This window comes from Microcaecilia unicolor, chromosome 5 (genome assembly GCF_901765095.1).
Source record: "Microcaecilia unicolor chromosome 5, aMicUni1.1, whole genome shotgun sequence".
NCBI lineage: Eukaryota > Metazoa > Chordata > Amphibia > Gymnophiona > Siphonopidae > Microcaecilia > Microcaecilia unicolor.
The window spans coordinates 356962818-356987412 of NC_044035.1; the positions used below are offsets into that span (position 1 = coordinate 356962818).

Here is a 24595-nt window from a genome sequence, read left to right on the forward strand (position 1 = left end):
CTATGCCCGATAACACTAATACTTGCACCTTCATGACAGAATTTAATAAATACTAATCAAACCTAGTTACTAGCCTCTACTTAAAATATGGCAATAAAGAAATTTTCAGAAGTTATGCCTGCAATATCAGTACAAGAACATGACTGCATGCTTAAACTTTGAAGCTAATCTTTAGCAATCGATTCTCTTTTTTTTTAATGTTTTTTATTTATTCATTTTTCAGTTCAATACAAAGCCATTTACAACATTGTTCAGTTCCATATTGAATTTGTTGTAACCTATCAACCATAAACTTAAACATTCAAAATCTTTGTTTGCAATGAAATATAGAAACCTCAATCTCTTTTCCTCTCCCCCACCCCCTCCCCATCCCTATGTCTGTGTGTCTGAGTTATTCGTGACCTTGTTATTGGACAACCATGTGTTATACAAGTCCCAAGTTTTATGGTATTGAACAATTTGGCCATTACGTAATGCAGTGAGTTTGGACATTAACTGAATGGATCTCAATTTTTCTATAACCAAGGGTAGTTCAGGTAGTCGTGGTTTTTTCCATGATGCAGCTAGGACCATTTTACCCGCTACAAACACCTGGGTGGCAAACCGATGGATATGGTTTTTAGTTCCTGGCGGCTTAAAGTGTAGCAGGCAGGTATCTAGTTTCATGGAGTATTCTATTTCTGTCACTTTATGCACCAGGTCCATTATGCTTTCCCAATACCTTTGTGCATATTTACATGTCCACCATATGTGGTGCATATCTCCCACCTCCCCACATTGTCGCCAGCAAAGATCTGAGCCCGATTTAAACATACTGGCCAGGCGGCTAGGGGTGTAATACCAATTATACAAAATCTTGTGTCCGTTCTCCATCATTGCACTGGATATTGATACTTTTAATAGGGATCTAAAAGCTTGTGCCCACTGTTTGGGTTCATAGGTGACCCCCATTGCCTTTTCCCATTTTTCTGTATAATGTTCCACCGGTTGGGAGTGGGCCAATAAAGCTCTATATATTCTTGATATACTACCCCTGTCTCCTCCTCCCATTAACCCTTTTTCCAGCATTGTTTCAGCTAAACTAAGCTCTTCCCTTGCTTTACGGTGAATAAAATCTCGCACTTGGTAGTATTGGAAGGCCTGAAGAGGTGAAAGCCCATGTTCTTGGCTTAACTCCCGGAAGGTAGGAACGTGCCCCTCATCACACATTTGCCCCAGTTCCCGCAGACCCATAGTTTCCCATTCCTCATAGGTCGTGTCTAGTGCTCCTGGTCCGAATTGAGGGGTGTATCTAAGGAATGCATGTTTAAAGTATATCCTCCCTGGGAAAAACTTCTCCCTAACCTTGTACCAGGTGTTCAATGGCCATTGAATCAAAGATGGACTGTTTCTTATTATCTCTTTCAGTTGTTGTTTCGGTAGCCATGGTATTGCCCCAAATGGGAACGGTTCCAGCCAACTCTGTTCTATACGGGCCCATATCTTCCCATTACCCTGCAACCAGATTGCTAAGATTCGCAAGTGTGCTGCATTGTAGTATTCCCGAAATGCAGGGACCCCCATGCCCCCCTTGTCTCTCAATTGACACAGCGTCTCCCGCTGCACCCGGGGTGGCCTTTTTCTCCAGATAAATGAAAACACTTTTCTCTGCAAGCCTCGGAAGAAATCATCTGGTATGTCAATTGGTAGGGCTATGAATAAATATAGGAGCTTCGGGAGGACAATCATTTTGATAGCATTGATCCTTCCCATCCATGATAGTGTTAAGCCCTCCCATCTCTCCAACTCCCGAAATAGGTCTTGTGCCTTCATTGGGAAGTTGCTTTTAAAGACTTCCTCCAGACTTCGAGGTATATTGACCCCTAAATATCTTATGTATTTACAGGCCCATTTATATGGGAACTGGAGCTTCAACTGATCTATTTGACTATTTGGCATATTTATGTCCAGTACCTTGGACTTGTCAAAATTTATTTTAAAACCCGAGACGGCCCCATACGCCTGTATTTCTTCTCCGATTTTTGGAAAAGCTGAAAGGGGGTCTTTTAAGATAAGCAGAATGTCATCTGCGAAAAGGAGTATTTTAGTTTCAATCCCTCCCCCTCTCATACCCCGGATTTCAGGATTTGATCTAATTTTAGCTGCCAAGGGCTCCATCACTAAAGCAAAGAGCAGCGGTGATAGTGCACAGCCCTGCCTAGTGCCTCTATGTAATGAGAAGGGGGAGGATAAGACCCCATTGACTCGCATCGCTGCCCTCGGGGTTTTGTATACTGAGTGTAACCACTCTGCAAATCTCCCTCCAATACCCGCCTTCTTTAATACTGCAAACAAAAATGGCCAGCTGACCCGGTCAAAGGCCTTTCAGCGTCCAGAGATAATATACACATGGGGGTGTTTGTAATCTGTGCCCCTTGGATAACCTGCAAAGTTCTTCTTATGTTATCAAAAGTTTGGCGATTCTGCACGAATCCTGCCTGATCTTCATGAGTTAACAGGGGGAGATATGTCTGTAATCTAGTGGCCAAATTTTTTGTAAATATTTTGTAATCTACCCCCAGTAGTGAGATAGGTCTATAAGAGCTACATATGAGAGGATCCTTGCCTGGTTTGGGTAACACTGTTATTGTTGCCATATTCCAGGTCGGCGGTAGGCCTGTGCTCTCATCTATGAAATTGAATACTTTCACCAGGAGGGGAGACAGAATTTTCCTAAAGGTCTTATAAAACTTATTAGTGAATCCGTCTGGTCCCGGAGCTTTATTAAGAGACAGTCCCTTGATTGTTTGCTCCACTTCCTCGGCTGTGATAGGGCTACCTAACGTTTGATCAGCACCTTCTGGGATTACTGGGAGGTCTATCCCTGCTAAAAATTTGGCTGACTCCTCGGGGTTCTGTTCTATTTCTGATGTGTAAAGTTTCTTATAGAATTCCCGAAAGGCAGACTCCAAAAACTCAATCAGAATGCACTATCCCACCTTCGTCCCGTAACCCCCCTATCATATTTCTGCTGGCATGCTGTGTTAATTTGTGGGCTAATAATCTACTTGGTTTATTGCCAAATTCAAAATAGGACTGTCGCACCCTTTGTAGTTTTTCAGAGATATCTGCTAATTCAAGATCGTGCAGTTGCGATCGTAAATCGTGAGCTTGAGTTGTAAGGTTCACAAGGTCTGAACCCTCTCCCCGTTGCAGGAGTGCCTCTGTCTTAGTCAATTGCTGACGAATGTCATTCTCCTTTGCACATCAAACTTTCCATGCCCGTGATCTGAGAGCTATTAAGTGGCCCCTTATTACTGCTTTAAGGCCTTCCCACAAAACTATTGAAGAAACTTCTCCATTATCATTGAAGCTAATATAGTCTTTAATGGACTGTTCCACTTGGGACAGGTTGCTTGGATCAGCCAGTAACGCGTCATCAAGACGCCAGGGGGGTCTTGGCCTTTTGGGTCCCAGTCCACGGAGTTGTAATGTCACCGGGGAGTGATCAGACCAGGTGCGGGGAAGTATTTGCAAGGCGTCAGCTCGACCCAAGAGAGAGGCATCTCCTAGCCACATATCTATCCTAGATGAAGTGTGGTGCACTGTTGAAAAGTGTGTATACGTTCGTGCCATAGGGTTATCCCTACGCCAGTAATCTATCAACTGCCAGCGTGTAAGGAATTCTTGAAGCTTCTGTCTATCTTGCCTAGCATAAGCTGTCCTGGTCGTGGAATTATCTAAACATGGGTTCACTGTGAGGTTGAAGTCTCCTCCCAATAGCAAGGATCCCTCAATGTTCCTAATGAGCAGTTGGTCTAATTCTTTAAAGAATTCTTCATGATGTACATTGGGTCCATAGACATTTACCACTGTGTATATTTGGCTTGTTAATTCAAAGACTATGAGTAGGTATCTCCCGTTTTTATCTTTTATCACTTTCTTTATCCCCCAGGGCTTATTACCACGGAACACAATTAACACTCCCTTGCTTTTTGTATTGTCATTACTAGAAGCAAAGTGTATAATTGGGTATTGCTTATGGCTACGTAGGTATTCATAACGCGGTTTGAGGTGAGTCTCCTGTATAAAGCCAATATCTATCTGTAGCCTTAACAGCTCCCGGAATAGCAACTGCCTTTTCCTGGGGATGTTCAGCCCTCTTACATTCAGCGACATACAATTAATATCACCCATGATCTAGTAGTGTTAGTGTGTCTTCTCTCATGTCCCTTTTTTCCCATTGGTCTTTTTTCCTTGATAGGTCTATTTCCCTTGTCACACAGAACTGCTCCCCACCCACCCCCTCCCTCCCCTTGGTAGTCCCTTCCCCCCCCTCCCCAAATTCCCCTAACACATTTATAACACCCCATGGAGTACCAATGGGTGTCTATGTAGAGAGGAAGTAGCAGCCGCCCCGCTGTCTACTCACCCCACAGAGTTGTCTCATCTAACGCTATTTTTATCCAGCGCTGGAGATTACCTTAGCTTAAGCAACTTATTCAACATCAGTAACTATAAGTCCAACTTTTCTCCAACTTTTAAGTCTAATTGTTCTCAGGTGACTCTCGCAGCCGACTGCTGGCGTTGTAGTCTTCTAGGGCCTTTCCCCACTCTCTGCCATTTTGGTGGCAGAGACCGGGAGATGGTTTTCTTCTCGGGGCCTGTATCTCTCCTCTCTTCCGGCTCTACCGTCTCTGGACAAATTGCTCTTGCTTCCTCAATAGATTTTATCAGGTGCATTGTCCCGTCTTTATAAAAGGCTAATGCAAAAGGGTGTCTCCATCTGTATTGAATTTTGAGTTCTCTCAGGTGCCTAGTGAATGGTTTCAGATCTGCCCTCCGCTTCAATGTCATGGCTGCCAGGTCTTGATATACTTCAATAGCATAGGAATCCCATTTAAAGTCTGGGGTCTGACGAGCCATTTTTAGCACCTGTTCCTTGAGTTTGAAGCTGGAGAAGCAGGCAATAATATCTTTTGGTTTGTTATTACGTGCTGCGCCCAAAGCTCTATGCGCTCTCTCCAACTGTATTGTTTCGGCCTCCACAATGTCTCTATTCACTGAAAGCAATGCACTAACCAGTTTTTGGACCACGTGCTCGCAATCTTGGTAAGTGAACGTTTCTGGCAGGCCCCGGAATCTGAGGTTGTTGCGGCGACCCCGGTTTTCCAAGTCCTCAATTTTGTCCAGCAGCTGGTGCTGGTCTCCTTGCAGCTCACTCATCTGCTGGTCCAAGGCTCCAATTGCTTCCCTGTGCGCTTCAACCTGTGTCTCCGTTTCCTCTAGGCGAGAGCCTAGTTCCCAGATCTCTCCTCTCAGGTCTTCTTTAAGCGTTGCCACTTCGGCCCGTAGGGCTTTTAAGTCGGAGCTTATGTCGTGGAGCCAGGCTTCTAAATTCGGGGGAACCCCTCTCTCCGGGTCTGTTGCAGTTTGCTGTTCTGGCGCGTTTTCCGCAGGCCTTGTTTTTCCTCCGTTCGCCGTCTCTTTTGTCTTCCGCGCATCCGCCATTTTGACCCTTAGTGCCGCGGCTCCTTCTAAGAAGGCAAAACGTGAGAGGTCCGCCACCTTCGGGTTTATTTTATGAGCGATTCCGCTGCTCTAACGTTGCTGCTGATCTCGAGCGCTATTTTTGTTTTCTCCAGCAACGATTAGATCGCTTTTATTGCTAAGATCCTCCGTGGGGCTGTAGGAGCTCAGCTCTTAAGCGGCCATGCTGCTTGGTGACGTCACTTCCTCCAGCAATCGATTCTCTAATTCCTCTTGACCCTCCCCCCCTTAAAATGGGGTAAATAGCAGCAGTTTTCCTACAGATCATGAGAACTTTGATCTTATCCAGATTTAACAATATACTCTAACCAGGAACCCATCAAATTTAACCAATAGATCTGTGCCATACCTGTTTTATCCAGTATGTTCTCAATAGTGACTACAATTTTAGCTGAATATTAACTGCATCTATTCTTGCAAAAAATATCCATCGAAAATAGCTGCCACAGAGGCTGGATATAGATATAAAAGTTATAAAGCAAAACTGGAGACAGAGTGGGACTCTGTGGGACTCATAAAATCACTGCTGACCAGGCAAAGGTCTTCTGACTCTGCCTTGCATGTTTACAGCAATTGCTTTAAATAAGAAAAGAGGAAAGTCATGCAAGCATAGTTCTACACCTATCAAGCCTGATACTGAATGAAGCTGAGCTCCTAACTTTAGTATCTTATGATAACTGCCGGAAGTAGTCCCCTCTTTTCGCCACACACAAATGTTATGCTCTGAAATGTAGGCCTTCCATTCATTTTCCTGTATGTAGGAGCCTAATTTAGATGTCTTGTGTTGATAAAGCAAAGTTACTTACCTGTAGCAAGTATTCTTCAAGGACAGCAGGCCACTTATTCTCACATGTGGGTGACATCATCCACGGCGCCTGATGTGGAAACGGTGCCCAGCATACTATTTCTTTAAAAGCTCGTGGCAGCACTCCCACCGTGCATGTGTGGGTGCCTTCCCGCCCGACTCACAAGCGCAGGACCAATTAGGACAATAACAATGAAGCTGGACCCTTATTTATATCTAACCCTCCTCCAGTCTACAGCAACCTGCATCAACTAGACCATCCAAGGATATCAGAATCAGAAACTCAAAAGTTCATATCTGCAATCCGTGAGCTAAAAATTTATTTTAACTGTATAATCTATTTCTAAAATTCTGAATCTGTTAGATTCCTTTAAAGGCAACTATCAACCCCGCTGCAAAGATATCAACATAGAAGTGCTAAGTACAGCCATTTGTTTCTCTATTGCTAGAATCATTTGATCTCACAGGTCTGGTCTGAATTTGCAACTTTAAAATGGTCTGTTCTTCTAGATTATTTAAAGCCTTAACCCTTCATTGCCAACTAGTAAGATTGCTGATCTACAGGGTGAACTCCACAGGGTGGACTACAGTGCCACCCAGTGAAATTTTGCCTAACTAGCTTCTGACACAAAAAAAAATGTGGGTTCTAAAGTTCATGCGAGCATCCCAGTGGTGTGTGGGAGAGGAAACCATAATCTCCACCAACCAAAGAGAAGGCAAAAGTGCAAGAGGTCAAACATCTACATTACAGTACTTAAAAGATCACCTCATTGTCACACCAAAGCTACCCCCAGCATCCCCAGACCATCCTCGGGAACTATAGAACTGGTGAATGCCAGATCAACTGCTACTACTACTACTATTTAGCATTTCTATAGCGCTACAAGGCATACGCAGCGCTGCACAAACATAGAAGAAAGACACTCCCTGCTCAGTGATCCATGATGCCATAAATGAACAGCATCTTGATATCCTAGGAATAAGTGAAACCTGGCTAGATGAAAATGGGGGTTTACCACTGGCTGAACTATGGCCAACAGGTTTCAACATCCAATATCAACCAAGACCAGGAAGACGGGGTGGAGGGGTAGAAATCTTGATTGGGGATACAATCAAGCTACGCAGAATATCCATCCCCCAGCTACATGAATCAGAATCTCTTTTAATCCAACTAGAAGAGGAGAAACCAATCTGGCTGCTCATAGTAACACATTATCTGTGCAAGAACTCCTAGAACTGATTACTCAAGTGACCCTTAATTACTCTAGGCTGGTGAGACTTCAATCTACACATCAAAACCCCAGATACCACCACAGCTGCCTTTCTGGACACGATGACAGCAATAGGATTTACACAGGTGATCAATTCTCCAACCCACGAAAAGGGTCATATACTAGACCTGGTATTCTACAAAGGGGTGGATATCCCAGAATTCTGGGATAACAGTATTGAAATAACACCCCTATCATGGTCAGATCATTTTCCAATTAAAATTTCCTTAAGTGACCACCTGAAACAAATGCCACCTCCCAGAGTTTGGAAGGAGATCAGAATCCAAAAAAAGCTGACCGCTGAGAATTTCCTAGAGGCCTTGGACTATCCACATGTGGATGAAAAAACAACAGTGTCAGAACAAGTTGACATCTGGAATACACACTTATCCAAGACCTTAGAAAAAACAGCACCACTAAAAAAGGTCTTATGCCCCACTCACAAAAGCTCACCTTGGTTTTTGCCAGAACTTCAGATACTTAAACGCGAAGGACGAAAACTGGAAAGGAGATGACGCAAATTTCACCGGGGTGAAAACAGGCTAAACTGTAGGAAGCACATGGCAAAGTACCGCCAAGCCTCAACAACAAAAAAAAAAAAAAAAAAACATTATTTCTCTCAATGCATTGCACAGGCTGCCAATTCAAACAAGCAGTTGTTCAGTATAGTAAATAGCCTATTGCACAACAGAACCAGCCTGCCCAATCTAAGCTGAACTGCAATGATTTTGCTGCTTACTTTGCCAACAAAATTAAAGTCTCCGCCAGGATTTACAGGCAATCCCACCCAGCTCCCAACCAACCAGTGGGGAACAAACTCGCCCCCTCCTGACAGAGACAGATGGGACACTTTTAACCCAATGACAGAGAAGAGCCTTGACAAAATCCTAAGAGACCTTCGACCAACTACCTGCTCCCTCGACCCCTGCCCATCAAAGGTAGTGCAGCAGGCAAGTATTGGCCTTATAAAAGGCGCCACAAAAATTGTGAATGCCTCTCTTTCTAATGGGCAACTACCAACAGCATTAAAAAGGGCAATGTTTCGTCCTCTACTAAAGAAAAACAACTTTTATCAGGACAAACTTGAAAGATACAGGCCAGTATCCAACATCCCGTTTCTAGAGAAACTCATAGAACAGTCTGTGTTCAACTTAAATGATTGGCTAGAAAAGAGAAACTGGCTGGATCCATGTCAATCTGGATTCAGACTCGGTTATGGAACAGTAATGGTCCTTGTACACCTACTAGATGATCTTCACAGAAGCTGAGACAAGGGATTCGCCTCGATGTTGGTACTGCTAGATTTCTCAACAGCTTTTGACACTGTGGATCATAATATCATGCTAGAATGACCGACAATGACCGACAGAAACAGGTATCAATGGAACAGTACTTGCCTGGTTCAGATCCTATCAGACATGCAACAATCCATAATGTTTGGCAGCAACTCATCACCACCATGGACAATGACCTGCAGGGTTCCACAAGGATCGATACTGTCACCTATTCTGTTCAATATCTACCTCAAGCCACTAGCTGAGCTGATTCGGTCAATGGACACTCAGTTCTGCATCTATGCGGATAATACCCATTGAACCTGACTTACCTACAGCCTTGAATAAACTGATTACCTGTCTAACCAACTCAAGAATGGGCTAAACACAACAAACTTTGCCTGAACCCAAGTAAAACCGAGCTTCTCTGGGTCCCTAACACAAGTGGATACATACCTGACATCAAAATCCCTTTTGGGAAGTAGGAACTTCCCCTCAAATCACGTCAGGAACCTTGGAATACAGTTAGATTCAACACTTACTCTGATTCCCCAAATCCAAGCAACCTTCAAGAGCTGCTTCTACTATTTGCGACAGCTATGCTGCCTCTCTCCTTACATCAAGAAGGTAAATCTTATCCCAGTTGTGCATGCCATGATAACATCAAGAATGGATTACTGCAATGCACTATACAGTGGTCTGACTACAAAGGGCCTGCACCAGCTCCAGTTGATTCAGAATGCAGCAGCAAGACTCACAGAAAGCTGCAAGAGATATGACCACATCACATCATTTTTGCAAAAACTTCATTGGCTATCAGTACAATAAAGGGCTAAATTTAAAACTGTATGTCTGATCTTCAAGGCCCTGAAAGGAAATGGCCCCAAGTACCTGAATAGGATGATCCTGTACATACCGCCAAGGACACTAGGGTCTTGTGAAGGACTATCACTAACCACACCCTCTCCAAAAGACATTACACGATGTGATACCTGCAAGCGAGCCTTCTCCGGAGTAGCCCCCACACTCTGGAATGCACTGCCTGAAAGGCTCCACTTAACACAAGACTCTCTCTACTTCAGAAAGCAGGTGAAAGCTTGGCTCTTCAACCAGGACTTTAATGGAAGAAGTAACTAACTTGTTAGTCTCACTCACACAAGGAGTGACTTGGGCTGCAGATACTGCAGAAGGACATGTTTATCCACTCCTACCCTAGCTGAGATAATATTTAACCATCCCTCTGACCTCATGTGCAACTTTCTTTAAATCAGTCACTTACTTTCTAACTCTTCCTACTTTCTTACCTATCTATGTTACATCTTTGCTTTACCCTTCACTATCAATTATAATGTTCTATTATGTATTGTGTTGACATTGTAAGTAGTATACTATGCCATACTTTGTACCGTTATTTGAATATTTTTACTGTTGTAATTGCCTATTGCTCATGTTTGATCTATTCTTACTGTACACCGCCGTGAGTGAATTCCTTCAAAAAGGTGGTAAATAAATCATAATAAATAAATAAACAAACATAGGTATAGGGGAGAACTCCACGGGGAGGTGGGAGGGTATGAGAGAATAAGTGGCTTGCTGTCCTTGAAGAATACCTCCTACAGGTAACTAACTTCACTTTTTAAGAGAACAAGCAGGCCAGCTAATTCTCACATGTGGGAATCCCTAGGTACAAGGCACATCATAAACATTAGGATAACAGAAAATTGCAACAGAGTTCAAAAAGTCAATTAACCTGAAAACATATATACACTGTTGTGAAGGTGAGGCCTAACCAGAATAAAATGAGCCTTCGAGGGTGGAATTGGATTCTAGACCCCAAACAAATTCTGCAGAACAGTCTGACCAAACTGACTGTCGCATCGGGTGTCTTGCTCAAGGCAATAGTGGGATGTAAATTTGTGCACTGAAGACCATGCTGCAGCCTTTCAGATCTCTTCAACAAAGGTTGATCTCAACTAAGCTACAGATGCTGCCATGGCTCAGACATTGTGAGCCTTGACATGACCCTCCAGAGTCAGCCCAGCTTGGGCAAAATATATGCAATCTGCTAACCAATTACATATTGTGCATTTACCAATGACATTATATTATTATAATGGCATTTTGTATACCACATTACCCCAGAGTTCAGGTTCAATGTGGCTTACAATCCAATTATGAACAGGTACTATCTCTGTCCCTAGAGGGCTCACAATCTTGGTTTTTGTACCTGAGGCAATGGAGAGTTAAGTGACTTGTCAAGGGTCACAAGGAGCAGCAGTGGGAATCAAACCCAGAATGCTGGGATCAAAGTCTGCTACACTAACCGTTAGGCCACTCCTCCACTGTTGGGATCAAAAGAAATAAAAAGCTGGGTGGAGTGTCTACAGGGCCTAGTCAACTGCAGGTAAAAGACCAATTTTCGCTTGTTGTTCAAGTTATGCAGTGCGTTTTTGCGAGGATGGGAATGAGGTTTTAGAAAAAATATTGGAAGGACGACTGATTTAGCTGGAACTCCGACACTACCTTAGGAAGGAACTTAGGGTATGTGCGAAGAACTATTGTGGTGTGTTGAAATTTAGTACAAGATGGATCTGCTGCTACAGCCTGAAGCTCACTAACCATGCGAGTTGAAGCAAAAGCGACCAAAAACAAGACCTTCCAGGTCAAGTACTTCAGAGGACAGGATTCAAATGGCTCAAAAGGAGCTTTCATCATCTGGGTAAGGATGATATTAAGGTCCCAAGATACAGGCAGAGGTTTGATAGAGGGTTTTGTCAAAGCAAACCTCCCATGAACTGAACTAGAGGCTGCCTGGAGATGAGCTTACCCTCTACACAGAAATGGTAAACCCTAATTGCACTAAGGTGAACCCTTACAGACTTTGTCTTAAGACCAGACTCAAGAGGGGTGTAAAAGGTATTCAAGCAGGTTCTGTGTAGGACAAGAAAATGGATCTAGGACCTTGCCTTCACACCAGTTGGAAAAACCTCTTTCGTGGAATCTTTCCTGGATGCTAGCAAAACCTTAGAGACACCCTCTGGAAGATTAAAGGAAGCAAATTCTAAGCCCTCAACACCAAGGCTATGAGGGCTGAAGGCTGGGGTGTAGAAGAGACCCCTCATTCTGTGTGATGAGGGTTGGAAAACAGCTTCCATGGCTCTTCGGAGGATAACTCCAGAAGAAGTGTGTCCGTTATGTAGGAGATATAGTTCACAATTTACAACTCATTGCACCTCCTGTTGAGTGTATTGCTTTCACCATCAATGATGAGCATAGGTAAAATCCTCACTCTCAAAATCTCACAATTGTAATCCAATTCACTTGGTACTTAACACGTCACTCTTCCCAGAAGCTTGAACAGATCTTCACTTCCACTACATAACCAAAGGCTTGACCAAACCAGACGTGATCTTCACATACATTCTTCACTAAACAAACGGTCTCAACACCGGCACAATTGTGAACCGCTTGTTGGGGGAACTTCTTGGTGTCCCAGGCAATTTTGGAAGGCTGTATGAGGGTCTCCTGATGAAGAAATTGAAACACGGCCGGTGTTGAGACCGTTTGTTTAGTGAAGAATGTATGTGAAGATCACGTCTGGTTTGGTCAAGCCTTTGGTTATGTAGTGGAAGTGAAGATCTGTTCAAGCTCCTGTTCAAGCTTCTGGGAAGAGTGATGTGTTAAGTACCAAGTGAATTGGATTACAACTGTGAGATTTTGAGAGTGGGGATTGTACCTATGCTCATCATTGATGGTGAAAGCAACACACTCAACAGGAGGTGCAATGAGTTGTAAATTGTGAACTATATCTCCTACATAACGAACTACTTTGTGGGACTTGATATGGGAAATGTGGGATTTTATGTGATGGTGTTGTTTAACTATTTTGATAATAAAGAATAATGTATTTTGATGTGGATATATGATTTGTAGTAGTTTAATTGAAGTAGGTAACAAAGTAAGATCTACTGATATTTATTATAACCCTTGTATTGTATAAACCCATGCGAGGTATGGGAGAATATGCAGAAGACCGGTCCCCAAAGCAGGAGGAGGGCGCCCAATGCTAGTATGTCATGCAACCTGAGCCTGGAGCAGTACTGAGGGACTTTGAGCATAGTCATGCAACCACATGAGGGGTCTCTCAACATAACTGTTGTCTGTGAGATTTTCTGAGAGTGGGGCACCTCGGTAGATCTCTTTGACACTCCTTATAATCACAGTATCTGCCAGGCTGTTGGACTTCCCTGCCAGGTAAGTGGCTCTGAGAATTGTCCTGTTATGGAAAGCCCAGTTCCACATCTCGGCAGCCTCCTAACACAGAGTACGATCCCGTACCGCCCTGCTTGTTGGAGTAATACATCACAACCTGATTGTCCATTTGAATGAGTACAATTTGGTTGATCAGCCGATCTCTGAAAGCCTTTAGAGTGTTCCAGATTGCCTGGAGCTCCTGAAGACTGATGTGGAGATCTGTCTCTTCAGCTGACCAAACACCCTAAGTGTGAAGCCCATCTACATGAGCCCCCTACCCCAAGTGGGAGCATCAGTCATCAGCACCTTTCACGGCTGAGGAACTCAAAATGGAAGTTCCAAGGTCAGATTGGTTAAAATTGTTCACCATAAGAGGGACTGAGCCAATTCTGGGGCTCGGATGACATCCTCTAGGTTCCCTGAGGCTTGACATTACTGGGAAGCTAGGGTCCCCCTGAACAGTTCTTATGTGAAGACGTGCCAAGGGAATGACATGCAGAGTGGAGGCCATGTGGCCTAGTAACCTCAACATCTGCAGACCTGCTGTCAGGCGTAGAACTGAGTGGCAAGAGCATCCAGAATGTCTGCTTGTGGCACAGTGAAGAAAGCTTATGCCTACATGGTGTCTAGAAAACTCATATGAACTCCACTTGTTGTACAGGGAGTAAGTGGGACTTGGGGTAGATTAAAATAAACTCTAGTAGTTCCAGCACCCAAATAGTTCCCCAAATAGACTACTGAGCACCTTTCCTTCGACATGCTCTTCACCAGCCAATTGCCCAGGTAGGAAAACACATGGACTCCCAAGTTTGTGTAACGACACTGGCTACTGCTAGACATTCGGTAAAAACCTGGGAACTGACACAAGGCTAAATGGAAGAACACGGTACTGGAGGTGATGTGGCCTGGAAGTATCAGGATATGCATGTAGACATCCTTTAAGTCCAGAAAGCATAGCCAAACTTGTTCTTGAATCATTGCGAGAAGGGTGCCCAGGGAAACTATTCTGAACATTTCTTTGACCAGATATTTGTTAATGGTCCTTAGGTCTAGAATGGAATTTATATAATCTAATCTTCATCCTCTAACCCATCTTCTGTTGTGGACACACAGTTTTCCTCCATGCCCTTTCAAATAGTGTACATGATCTTTGTAAGTCTCTTAATGAATCAGTAAACCAAAGTGAATTTTTATTACAAAGAATTTTCTTCAACTTTTCTACAGAAAATTGATCCAGAGCTTAGCTACAATATAGTCCCATTTCCTAAACATATGAGTGGATGTTTCAGAGGTACAACCTAAATGTTTTACCATAAAAGACCAAAAACTATCAACTTCAATTTTCCTTCTTGGATTATAATTTGCTTTATCCCTAATATACGAAGAAATTAGTCTGTGATCAAATGATAAATACTGTATAAAATTAGCCAAATAATGTTCAGACCATAATACCGCAGACCAGTCTACTTGAGGTATAGAAAATTCATAAGATGAATTCAAAAAAGCTACTAAAGTGAGTGACCCTTTTCATGAGTAATATCTATTTTATATTGAAATTGCAATGAGTCTAAAAAATTATATATTAGAATAATCAATGAAAACTACAATGAACCCATGGGATAAACTAACCTGCAAAATCTTTAACGTTGACATCGGCTCCCTCACTTATGAGCTCCTTAATTCGTCGTGTGTCTCCACGAATGGCAGCTCGATGGAGACGAGTTTCTCCACGCTCATTTCTTTTGTTTACTTTATCTTTGGTTTTGGAGGCAGAGTTAGGAGTTCCCTTCTGACCGACTGCACACTGAGGAGGATGCTTTGGTGTTGTGTCCACTGCATGCAAAGAAGCAAATGAAAGATTGGTATGTAAGACACTCTAAAAGAAAGGGACCTTTAGAGGGAGCTCTCGCCTCACCAGCAAGGCTCTCTTCTAGGCTCACTGTATCTAAAGCACAGAAATGTTCAGTTTAACTGTTCTACTTTCTAGTGGCACACGTAGTATAAGGCACATAAATCAAAACATTTAAAACAAACTATCAACTCCCCCTCAAATTAAAAGCAAAGTTACTTACAGAAATTGAACCGAATGGTAATGCACATGACAGGTTTTAAATTTAGTCTCACAACAAACTAAGTTCTCAGGACTTCTCTACTTAATCATTTGTTCGGAAGTAAGGACAGTGCTAGGCAGACATCTACAGTCCATGCCACGAAAATGGCAAAGACAGATCAGGATCAAGTATGCGTATTTTATATCACAGTCATATCATATGTTATGAATGGGTGCTGTGCATCTTAACTGGGAAGGGGAAGACTTCTTAAAGTTAAAATTTGTAAGTAAAATGTTGTTAGCAATATAGTTAGATTGTTAGTTTAATCAAAGTATTGATAATTAATACGACTATACTGCAGTCATAATAATAAAACCACTCTTTGGACTATTGGTATGCTGTTTCGCTGTTACTACATCCTCTGGCAATGAGTTCTAGAGCTTAACTATTCATTGAGTGAAAAAATATTTCCTCCTGTTAGTTTTAAAAGTAGTATCATGTAATTTCCTTGAACGTCTCCTAGTCTTTGTACTTTTTGAAAGAATAAAAAAATTGATTTACTTTTACCTGTTCTCCAGCACTAAGTATTTTGAAGATCTCTATCATATCCTGCCACCCCCCCCCCCCCCCCAGCCGTCTCTTTTCCAAGCTGAACAGTCCTAACCTCTTAAGCCTTTTCTCTTATGAGAGGAGTTCCATCCCTTTAATCATTTTGGTTGCCTTTCTTTGAACCTTTTCTAATTCTGCTATATCTTTTTAAAGATACGGTGACCAGAACTGCACACAATATTCAAGATGTGGTTGCACCATAGAGCAATACAAAAGCATAATAATATCTTTGTCTTATTTTCTGCAACACACTGGGCAAAAGATTTCAGTGTATTGTCTATGATGTTTCTTGGGTGCTTACACCTAAGGTGGATCTTAGCATCAACTAACTATGATTTGGATTATTCTTCCCAATGTGCATCACTTTGCATTTGTCCACATTACTACTACTACTACTATTTAGCATTTCTATAGCGCTACAAGGCATACGCAGCGCTGCACAAACATAGAAGAAAGACAGTCCCTGCTCAAAGAGCTTACAATCTAATAGACAAAAAATAAATAAAGTAAGCAAATCAAATCAATTAATGTGGACGGGAAGGAAGAGAGGAGGGTAGGTGGAGGCGAGTGGTTACGAGTCAAAAGCAATGTTAAAGAGGTGGGCTTTCAGTCTAGATTTAAAGGTGGCCAAGGATGGGGCAAGACGTAGGGGCTCAGGAAGTTTATTCCAGGCGTAGGGTGCAGCGAGACAGAAGGCGCGAAGTCTGGAGTTGGCAGTAGTGGAGAAGGGAACAGATAAGAAGGATTTATCCATGGAGCGGAGTGCACGGGAAGGGGTGTAGGCCTGGAACAGAACAAAAAAAAAGTGTCTAGGGGGCTGCAGTTGGATTCTAAACCCTGAACAGATTCTGCAGCACCGACTGCCCAAACTGACTGTCGCGCCGGGTGTCCTGCTCAAGGCAGTAGTGTGACGTGAATGTGTGGACTGAAGACCACATTGCAGCCTTGCAAATCTCTTCTATGGAGGCTGACTTTAAGTGAGCCACCGACGCAGCCATGGCTCTGACATTATGAGATATGACATGGCCCTCCAGAGTCAGTTCAGCTTGGGTATAAGCAAAGGAAATGTAATCTGCTAGCCAACTGGAGACTGTGTGTTTTCCGATGGAGACTTCCCTCCTGTTGGGAACAAAAGAAACAAACAACTGGGCGGTCTGAAGGGCTTTGTCCGCTACATGTAAAAGGCGAACGCTCTCTTACAGTCCAAGGTGTGCAAGCTGCTTTCAGCAGGACGGGCATGAGAACGGGGAAAAATGTTGGAAAGACAATTGACTGGTTTAGATGGAACTCAGACACCACCTTCAGCAGGAACTTAGGGTGCGTGCGGAGGACTACTCTGTTGAAGTGAAACTTAGTATAAAGTGCATCCACAACTAGGGCCTGAACCTCACTGACCCTACGAGCTGAAGTAAAAGCCACCAAGAAAAGGACCTTCTAGGTCAAGTACTTCAGATTGCAGGAATTCAGCGGCTCAAAAGGAGCTTTCATCAGCTTGGTGAGAATGACGTTGAGATCCCATGACACTGGTGGAGGTCTGACAGGGGCCTTTGACAACAGAAAACCTCTCATGAAGAAACAACTAAAGGCCGATCAGAGAGGCTTACCTTCTACATGCTGATAAGCACTAATTGCACTATGGTGAACCCTTACACAGTTGGTCTTGAGACCAGACTTTGACAAGTGTAGAAGGTATTCAAGCACGGTCTTTGTAGGACAAGAAAGGGGATCTATGGCCTTGCTGTCACACCAGATGGCAAACCTCTTCCATTTAAAAGAGTAACACCTCTTAGTGGAATCTATCTGGGAAGTAAGCAAGACTCGGGAGACACCATCCGAAAGACCTAAGGAAGCGAATTCTATGCTCTCAACATCCAGGCCGTGAGAGTCAGAGACTGGAGGTTGGGATGTAGAAGTGACCCCTCGTTCTGAGTGATGAGGGTCAGAAAACACTCCAATCTCCACAGTTCTTCGGAAGACAATTCCAGAAGAAGAGGGAACCAAATCTGAAGCAACCAAGACAGTGCAATCAGGATCACGGTTCCACGGTTCCACGGTCATTAAATTTCACCTGCCATTTCTCGGGTCTTCCAACTTCCTAAAGTCTTTCTGCAATTTTTCACTCTGAATAGTCTTGTCTCATCTGCAAATTTAATCACCTTACTCATCGTTCCCATTTCCAGATCATTAATAAATATGTTAAATAGCACCAGTCCCACTACAGATCACTGGGGCACTACCACTATTTAGAATTGGCCATTTAACCTATTTAGAATTGGCCTCTGCCTTCTTTCCACCAACCAATTCCTAATCCACAACAGAACATTGCCTCCTATCCCATGATTCTAATTTTCTCAGGAGTCTCTCATGAGGGACTTTGTCAAGCACTGCCTGAAACTCTAGATATACTACGTCATCTGGCTCACCTTTATTACTACTACTACTTAACATTTCTAGAGCGCTACTAGGGTTACGCAGCGCTGTACAGTTTAACAACAAAGGCCAGTCCCTGCTCCAAGGAGCTTACAATCTAAAGGACGAAATGTCAAGTTGGGGCAGTCAAGATTTCCTGAATAGAGGTGTAGTGGTTAGGTGCCGAAGGCGACATTGAAGAGGTGGGCTTTGAGCAAGGATTTGAAGATGGGCAGGGAGGGGGCCTGGCGAATGGGCTCAGGGAGTTTATTCCAAGCATGGGGTGAGGCGAGGTGGAAAGGGCGAAGCCTGGAATTGGCGATGGTGGAGAAGGGTATTGAGAGGAGGGATTTGTCTTGAGAGCAGAGGTTACGGGTAGGAACGTAAGGGGAGATGAGGGTAGAGAGGGGTAAGGAGGGGCTGCAGATCAAGTGCATTTGTAGGTTAGTAGAAGCTTGAACTGTATCCACATGATTATTCACGCATTCAAAGAAATGAAGCAAATTGGTGAGGAAAGACGTCCTTTGGCAGAATCCATGTTGACTCTATCCCATTAAACCATGTTTGTCTGTGTTCAGTGATTTCATTCTTGATAGTTTCTACTATTTTCCCCAGCACTGAAGTCAGGTTTATCAATCTGTAATTTTCCAGAACACCGCTGGATCCCTTTTTAAAATCAGTGTTACACTGGTCACCCTCCAACCTTTAGGTACTACGGACGATTTTAATGACAGGTTACAGATCGCTAACAGATGATCTGCAATTTCATATTTGAGTTCTATCAATACACTAGTTAGTATAGCATCTGGTCCAGGTGATTTACTACTGTTTAATAGGTTGAATTGTTCCAAGTCAGCATTGTATACAACTGCCTCTAAGCTGTTAGCATGGCAGCAAATTGCAACAACCCTGTTTGCTATACCAGTGTTTAATCATAAAGAAGTGTAACTTGCATGGAGTGGTGGGTGTGGCTCTGGCCACCTTGTTGAGCAGACTGGATGGACTGTGCAGATCCATACCTGCTGTCATTTACTAGGTTACTAAGGTATTTCATTTGACACATCCCTAATCCACCCCGTGGTCTGGCATCTCTCTCTCTCCCCTTCCATTTCCCATCCCTTCCCCCACCCCTTTTCTCTGGGTCTCACTCACTCTTGTCTTCTCTCTCAGTGTCCATTCGTCCCCCTTTCATCCAGGTCTCTCTCTCTGCCCTCTGCTCTCCCCTCCCCCCCCCCCCCCCCCCCCCACTGCAGGTCTAGCATTTCTTTCTCTGTAGCCCCCACCCCCCATAATCCTTGAAATGCGCAGCATGTGGCTAGCAGAGGAAGTGATGAAAACAGGCCACCATTGGCCATCCCAGCCTGGGCCTTTCCTCCACGATGTCCCGCCCAAAGGAAGTTACATCAGAGAGGCGGGATGCAGGAGAGAAAAGGCCCTGGCAGGGCTGGCTGGAGGCCACTTTCATCATCACTTCTGCTGGTCACCCACTGCACATTAGGAGGACTGGGAGGGGGAAAGGTTCAACAGCAGGCAGCCCCCCTACTACTGGGTGGCCCTGGGTTTTTTGCCAAGTGCACTCAACAGTGGCTATGCCCCTGCAGCTGCTTTCAAAAGTATAGCTCTATGAGATGAACAAGTGTTGTTACTACTACATAGTTAAAAAATAAAGGGCTACATAGAAATTCAATTGAAAAGATCTGCTCTCACCTGGACTGTTTGCAGATTCCTCAGCTGTCATCTGCATGAGCAGAGCAACCTGCTGACGTTCAGACAGAGGATAGCCTGCCCGTATTCCAGACAACCCCATTCCAAAAAGCAAACCAGGCTTCCTTGAGGCAGGCTCCTTCTTAATCCGTTTCCGCTCTGGACCCTGTTTCTCTGAAATATAAATAGGATAAGAAAGCAAAATAAAGATGCTGTGACACTTCTCCTACTTGAGGCTGTGTTACAAGATACAACAGTAGCAGTTCCTTATATGGAGGTTAAACGTTACATCTTATGAGCTCCAGATGGAAGCTCTATTTGGTGTTTGCAGCAAATATTAAAGACTGAAGTCATACCCCCACATACTGGGGCTTAGGAGTGGAGTTCACTATTGTCAAGGTATGCGCCAAAGTAACCCATTTGGACACATCCACCCACAAGAAGACTGCTGAAGAAGCAACATTTCCATCTAGAATCGATACTCCAAAACAGTGATGCATATGCTAGTTTGTAAACATTCTTCACTAAACTTCTTACAATTTTAATTATGCCACCAAGAAATGACAGTGAAAATGTCAAATACAGTTCACAACATCGATTTTGCCAGAGGAAGGTCTTTGGTAACCACAAAAGCCTACTAAAAGCAGGATTTGTGTGCACCCCTCTTGTAAAAGTACCAGTCCTCTTCTAAGAGATACCTGCTATGACATTAAAGAAACCTGTACATAGGCAAAAAGAGAGAGAGATAAAAGTATAAATGTTTCATGATACATTGCAGTATTAGGCACACAAATAAACACATTAAAAGTAGATCATTTCCTTTCCTCCCCCCCCTCTCCAAATAAAAAGGAAAAGTATATCGTTTGGTGTTACTGTATATGTATTTTACTTTTAGTGTTATATATAATCATAAGATTAATCCTACTATATAAATGAAGAGTGACCGATGTGCCGCACGTCACACAATGCTTCAGACATTATTAGAGGCTGTAACAGCGCCAAGTCGCCAACAAGCAATATACACACTGCTACACACACGATTACGACGAACACTCTTCCTCCTCCTGGTACTCACGCCACTAAGGGCAAATCAGAATTCCGTCCCACACTGACAGAGGGCCCGACCCGCACCCACCTCCTCTGCCCGCCCCTTACAAACGATCACATATGCTGAACACACCCACCTCCTAATCCAGCCCATGTACGGCACGTCACAAATCGCCGCCCCGCCCCCCTCCACCCGGGCCCTCTCCGTTGAACACACTGTTGAACACACCCACCTCCCCAAGCCGCATCTCTTAAGCGCCCATTTCAAGAGGGCTCCGGATCCCCCTGACCCGCTTACCTCCGCCTGACCTTAGCCAGAACCTGTAACATAGCCGTTTTACAGAACTGCACGTACCCAACCAGCAGCAGCTTACAGCGGCCCATAGCCGCAAATCACTATCCCGCCCACCCTGACAGATCTCCAGCAACCAACTCCTCCGCCCGCCCCTTACAAACGATCACAGCTCTCCGACATACACAGCAGGCACGCTGGCACGAGTGCAGCTTCAGAAGGAAGCCTGGACCCTGAGAGCTCACTACATGTGCGGCTGGGAATACGCACAAGCAGGTGAGGTGAAGAACTGAAAGGAAGGAAGAGGCAGTAGCTACTATAAGGCAAGCATGCGGCGCTGTCGAGGATGTAAACAACTATTCCCGCTGGAGCACGAGCATGAACAAAATTTCTGTTGTCAGAATTGGGGATAATTTTGCCTTTATGTCAGCCACCTATTTCCCAAAACTGGAGGGGAGGCAGGGGAGAGAGGAGACTTACTGGGTGGGTGGCTGGAGGGAGGCAGGGGAGACAGTAGAAGCACTGGTTGGCTACAGGGGGGGACAGGGGACAATCACTGGGTGGATGGAGAGGTGGGGCAGGGGAGAGAGGAGAATCGCTGGGTAGCTACAGGGGAGCACACACTGTCTCTCAGCTCACTCTCACACTTTTTCTCTTTCACACAGACGCACACACACACACACTTTCTCTGTCTCTCTCTCACACACACAATCTCTCTCTGTCTCTCTCTCAACTCACTCACACTCTTGCACACGCACACACTTTCTATGTGTCTGTCTCACACACATATACACACTCACTCTCTCTCGCTGTCTCTCTCAACTCATTCTCACACTCTCTCTTTCACAAAGACGCGCGCGCACACACACTTTCTCTGTCTCTCTCTCACACACTCACACACATACACATAATCTCTCTCTCTCTGAACTCACTCACTCTCTTGCACACAGATGCACGCACACACACTTTCTGTCTCTCTCACACACACACACTCGCTGTCTCTCTCTCTCAACTCTCACACTCTCTGTCTTTCACACAGATGCACACACACACTCATACATAATCTCTCTCTGTCTCTCTCTCAACTCACACTCTCTTCCAAACAGACGCACACACACATACTTTGTCTCTCTCTCACACATATACACAATCTCTCTCTGTCTGTCTCTCTCTGAACTCACTCACTTGCACACACACACACTTTCTATGTCTCTCTCTCTCACAAACATATACACATTCTCACTCTCTCTCGCTGTCTCTCTCTCACATCACTCTCACACTCTCTCTTTCACACAGATGCACACACACACTTTCTCTGTCTCTCTCACACACATATACACAATCTCTCTGTCTCTCTCTGAATTCACTCTCACAATCTCTCTCTGAACTGACTCACAATCTCTGTCTCTCTCTGAACTCACTCTCACAATCTCTCTCTTTCACACAGACGCACACACACACATTCTCTGTCTCTCTCTCACACACTCACTCTTGCACACACATATACACACTCTCTCTCTGTCGTTACATTTCAAAAATAAAACATATTGCCCGTTTGGCTATTTCATTACATTACGCACAACAGAAATGTCACCCGTTGTAACAGGCTTTACGGCTTATATACAAATAAAAGAATTCTCTTACTCTAGATTCTGTCCTTTCGTTTAAACAACACTTCCTTTTATATCTGTATCAGAGAACACATCTTACAAGCATAATAGGATCAATTTATGCTTCTTGTTTGTATGGTAGCTATAATTTTATCATAACATAGTAACATAGTAGATGACGGCAGAAAAAGGCCTGCACGGTCCATCCAGTCTGCCCAACAAGATATACTCTTATGTGCTACTTTTTGTGTTTACCCTACCTTGATTTGTACCTGTCCTCTTCAGGGCACAGACCATATAAGTCTGCCCAGCACTATCCCTGCCTCCCAACCACCAGTCCCGCTTCCCACCACCGACTCTAGCACAGACCGTATAAGTCTGCCCAGCACTATCCCCACCTCCCAACCACCAGTCCCGTCTCTGGCACAGACCGTATAAGTCTGGCGGTTACACATACTACCTGTGTAACCGCCAATCCCTACTGCACCACCTGCTGATCTTCAGGTGCAGCGGAATTCGCAGGAGTACTCGCCCTATCAAGGGCCAAGGCGGGAACACATATTGGAGGCCCAGAGGCCAGGGCTGAGCCAAGGCATCCAACCCCGCCGAGCGAGGATCTCGCCATCTGCAGTAAAAGCACGGGACTTTGGCATTTGTGCTTGACGCCATCAGATCCGCTACGGGCGTTCCCCATTTGGCACAGAGTTGAAGGAACACTTCGTCTGCCAACTCCCACTCCGCTGGGTCGATGTGTTCTCTGCTTAATCGGCTTGCACGTTGCTCTGACCTGCAATATAAGCTGCTGACAGGAACTGTAGATGCAGCTCGGCCCAGTGGCAAATCTGAGCGGCCTGTGCGGCAAGTGCTCTGCACTGCGTTCCGCCTTGACGATTTATGTAGGCCACTGCCGTCATATTGTCCGACAGCAGTCTGACAGCCAATCCCTCCAAAGTCGACTGAAAGGCCAGCAACGCCTGAAAAATTGCTTTTAACTCCAAGCGATTGATGGACCACTTCGATTCTTCGAGTGTACACAGACCCTGGGCATGCCTCTCCTGGCAATGAGCTCCCCAACCATTCAGGTTGGCATCCATTACCACCAGGCACCAGTCGGAGAGTGCTAATGGCATTCCTCACAGCAGCATGCTGTTTGAGAGCCACCACTCCATGCTGAGTCAGGCCGCAGGGAGCCAACTGAGTCTGCACTGATAATCCTGGGAAATGGGAGACCAACGTTGTAGCAGGGAACACTGCAGCGGTCTCATGTGCGCTCTCGCTCAAGGCACCACTTCTAGGGTGGCCGTCATCGACCCCAAGAGCTGGACAATGTTCCAAGCTTGCGGGCAAGGCATCCTCAGGAGCAGACGGACCTGGGTCTGAAGCTTGCACCTCTTTTGCTTGGGTAAGAAAAACCAACCCCGAGGCCGTGTCGAACCCCCAAATAATCTAGAGATTGAGAGGGGGGGTCAGGTGACTTTTGGGTATATTGATGACCCAGCCCAGAGATTGCAGTACTAAGACCACTCTAGCTGTTACATGACGACTCTCTTCTGCAGAGTCCGCTCTGATGAGCCAGTCGTCGAGGTACGGGTGAACCCGGATACCCTCTCGCCTGAGAAAGGCAGCTACTACCACCATTACCTTTGAAAAGGTTCGGGGAGCTGCGGTGAGACCAAAAGGCAAGGCCCGAAACTGAAAGTGTTTTCCCAACACCGTAAACTGGAGAAACAGTTGGTGCGG

At 44.6% G+C, this 24595-nt stretch overlaps 1 protein-coding gene across 1 annotated transcript in view; it reads right to left on the minus strand.

Annotated features, from left to right (window-relative positions):
- LOC115471371 (ankyrin repeat domain-containing protein 11-like) overlaps positions 1-24595 on the minus strand; it is a 241998-nt gene that overhangs the window by 46105 nt on the left and 171298 nt on the right. The window contains exons 5-6 of the mRNA XM_030205069.1: positions 19910-20080; positions 14763-14966 (exon numbers count right to left, since the gene is read on the minus strand). Of these exons, the coding sequence (XP_030060929.1) occupies positions 14763-14966; positions 19910-20080 (375 nt within the window). The remainder of the gene's footprint in view (positions 1-14762; positions 14967-19909; positions 20081-24595) is intronic.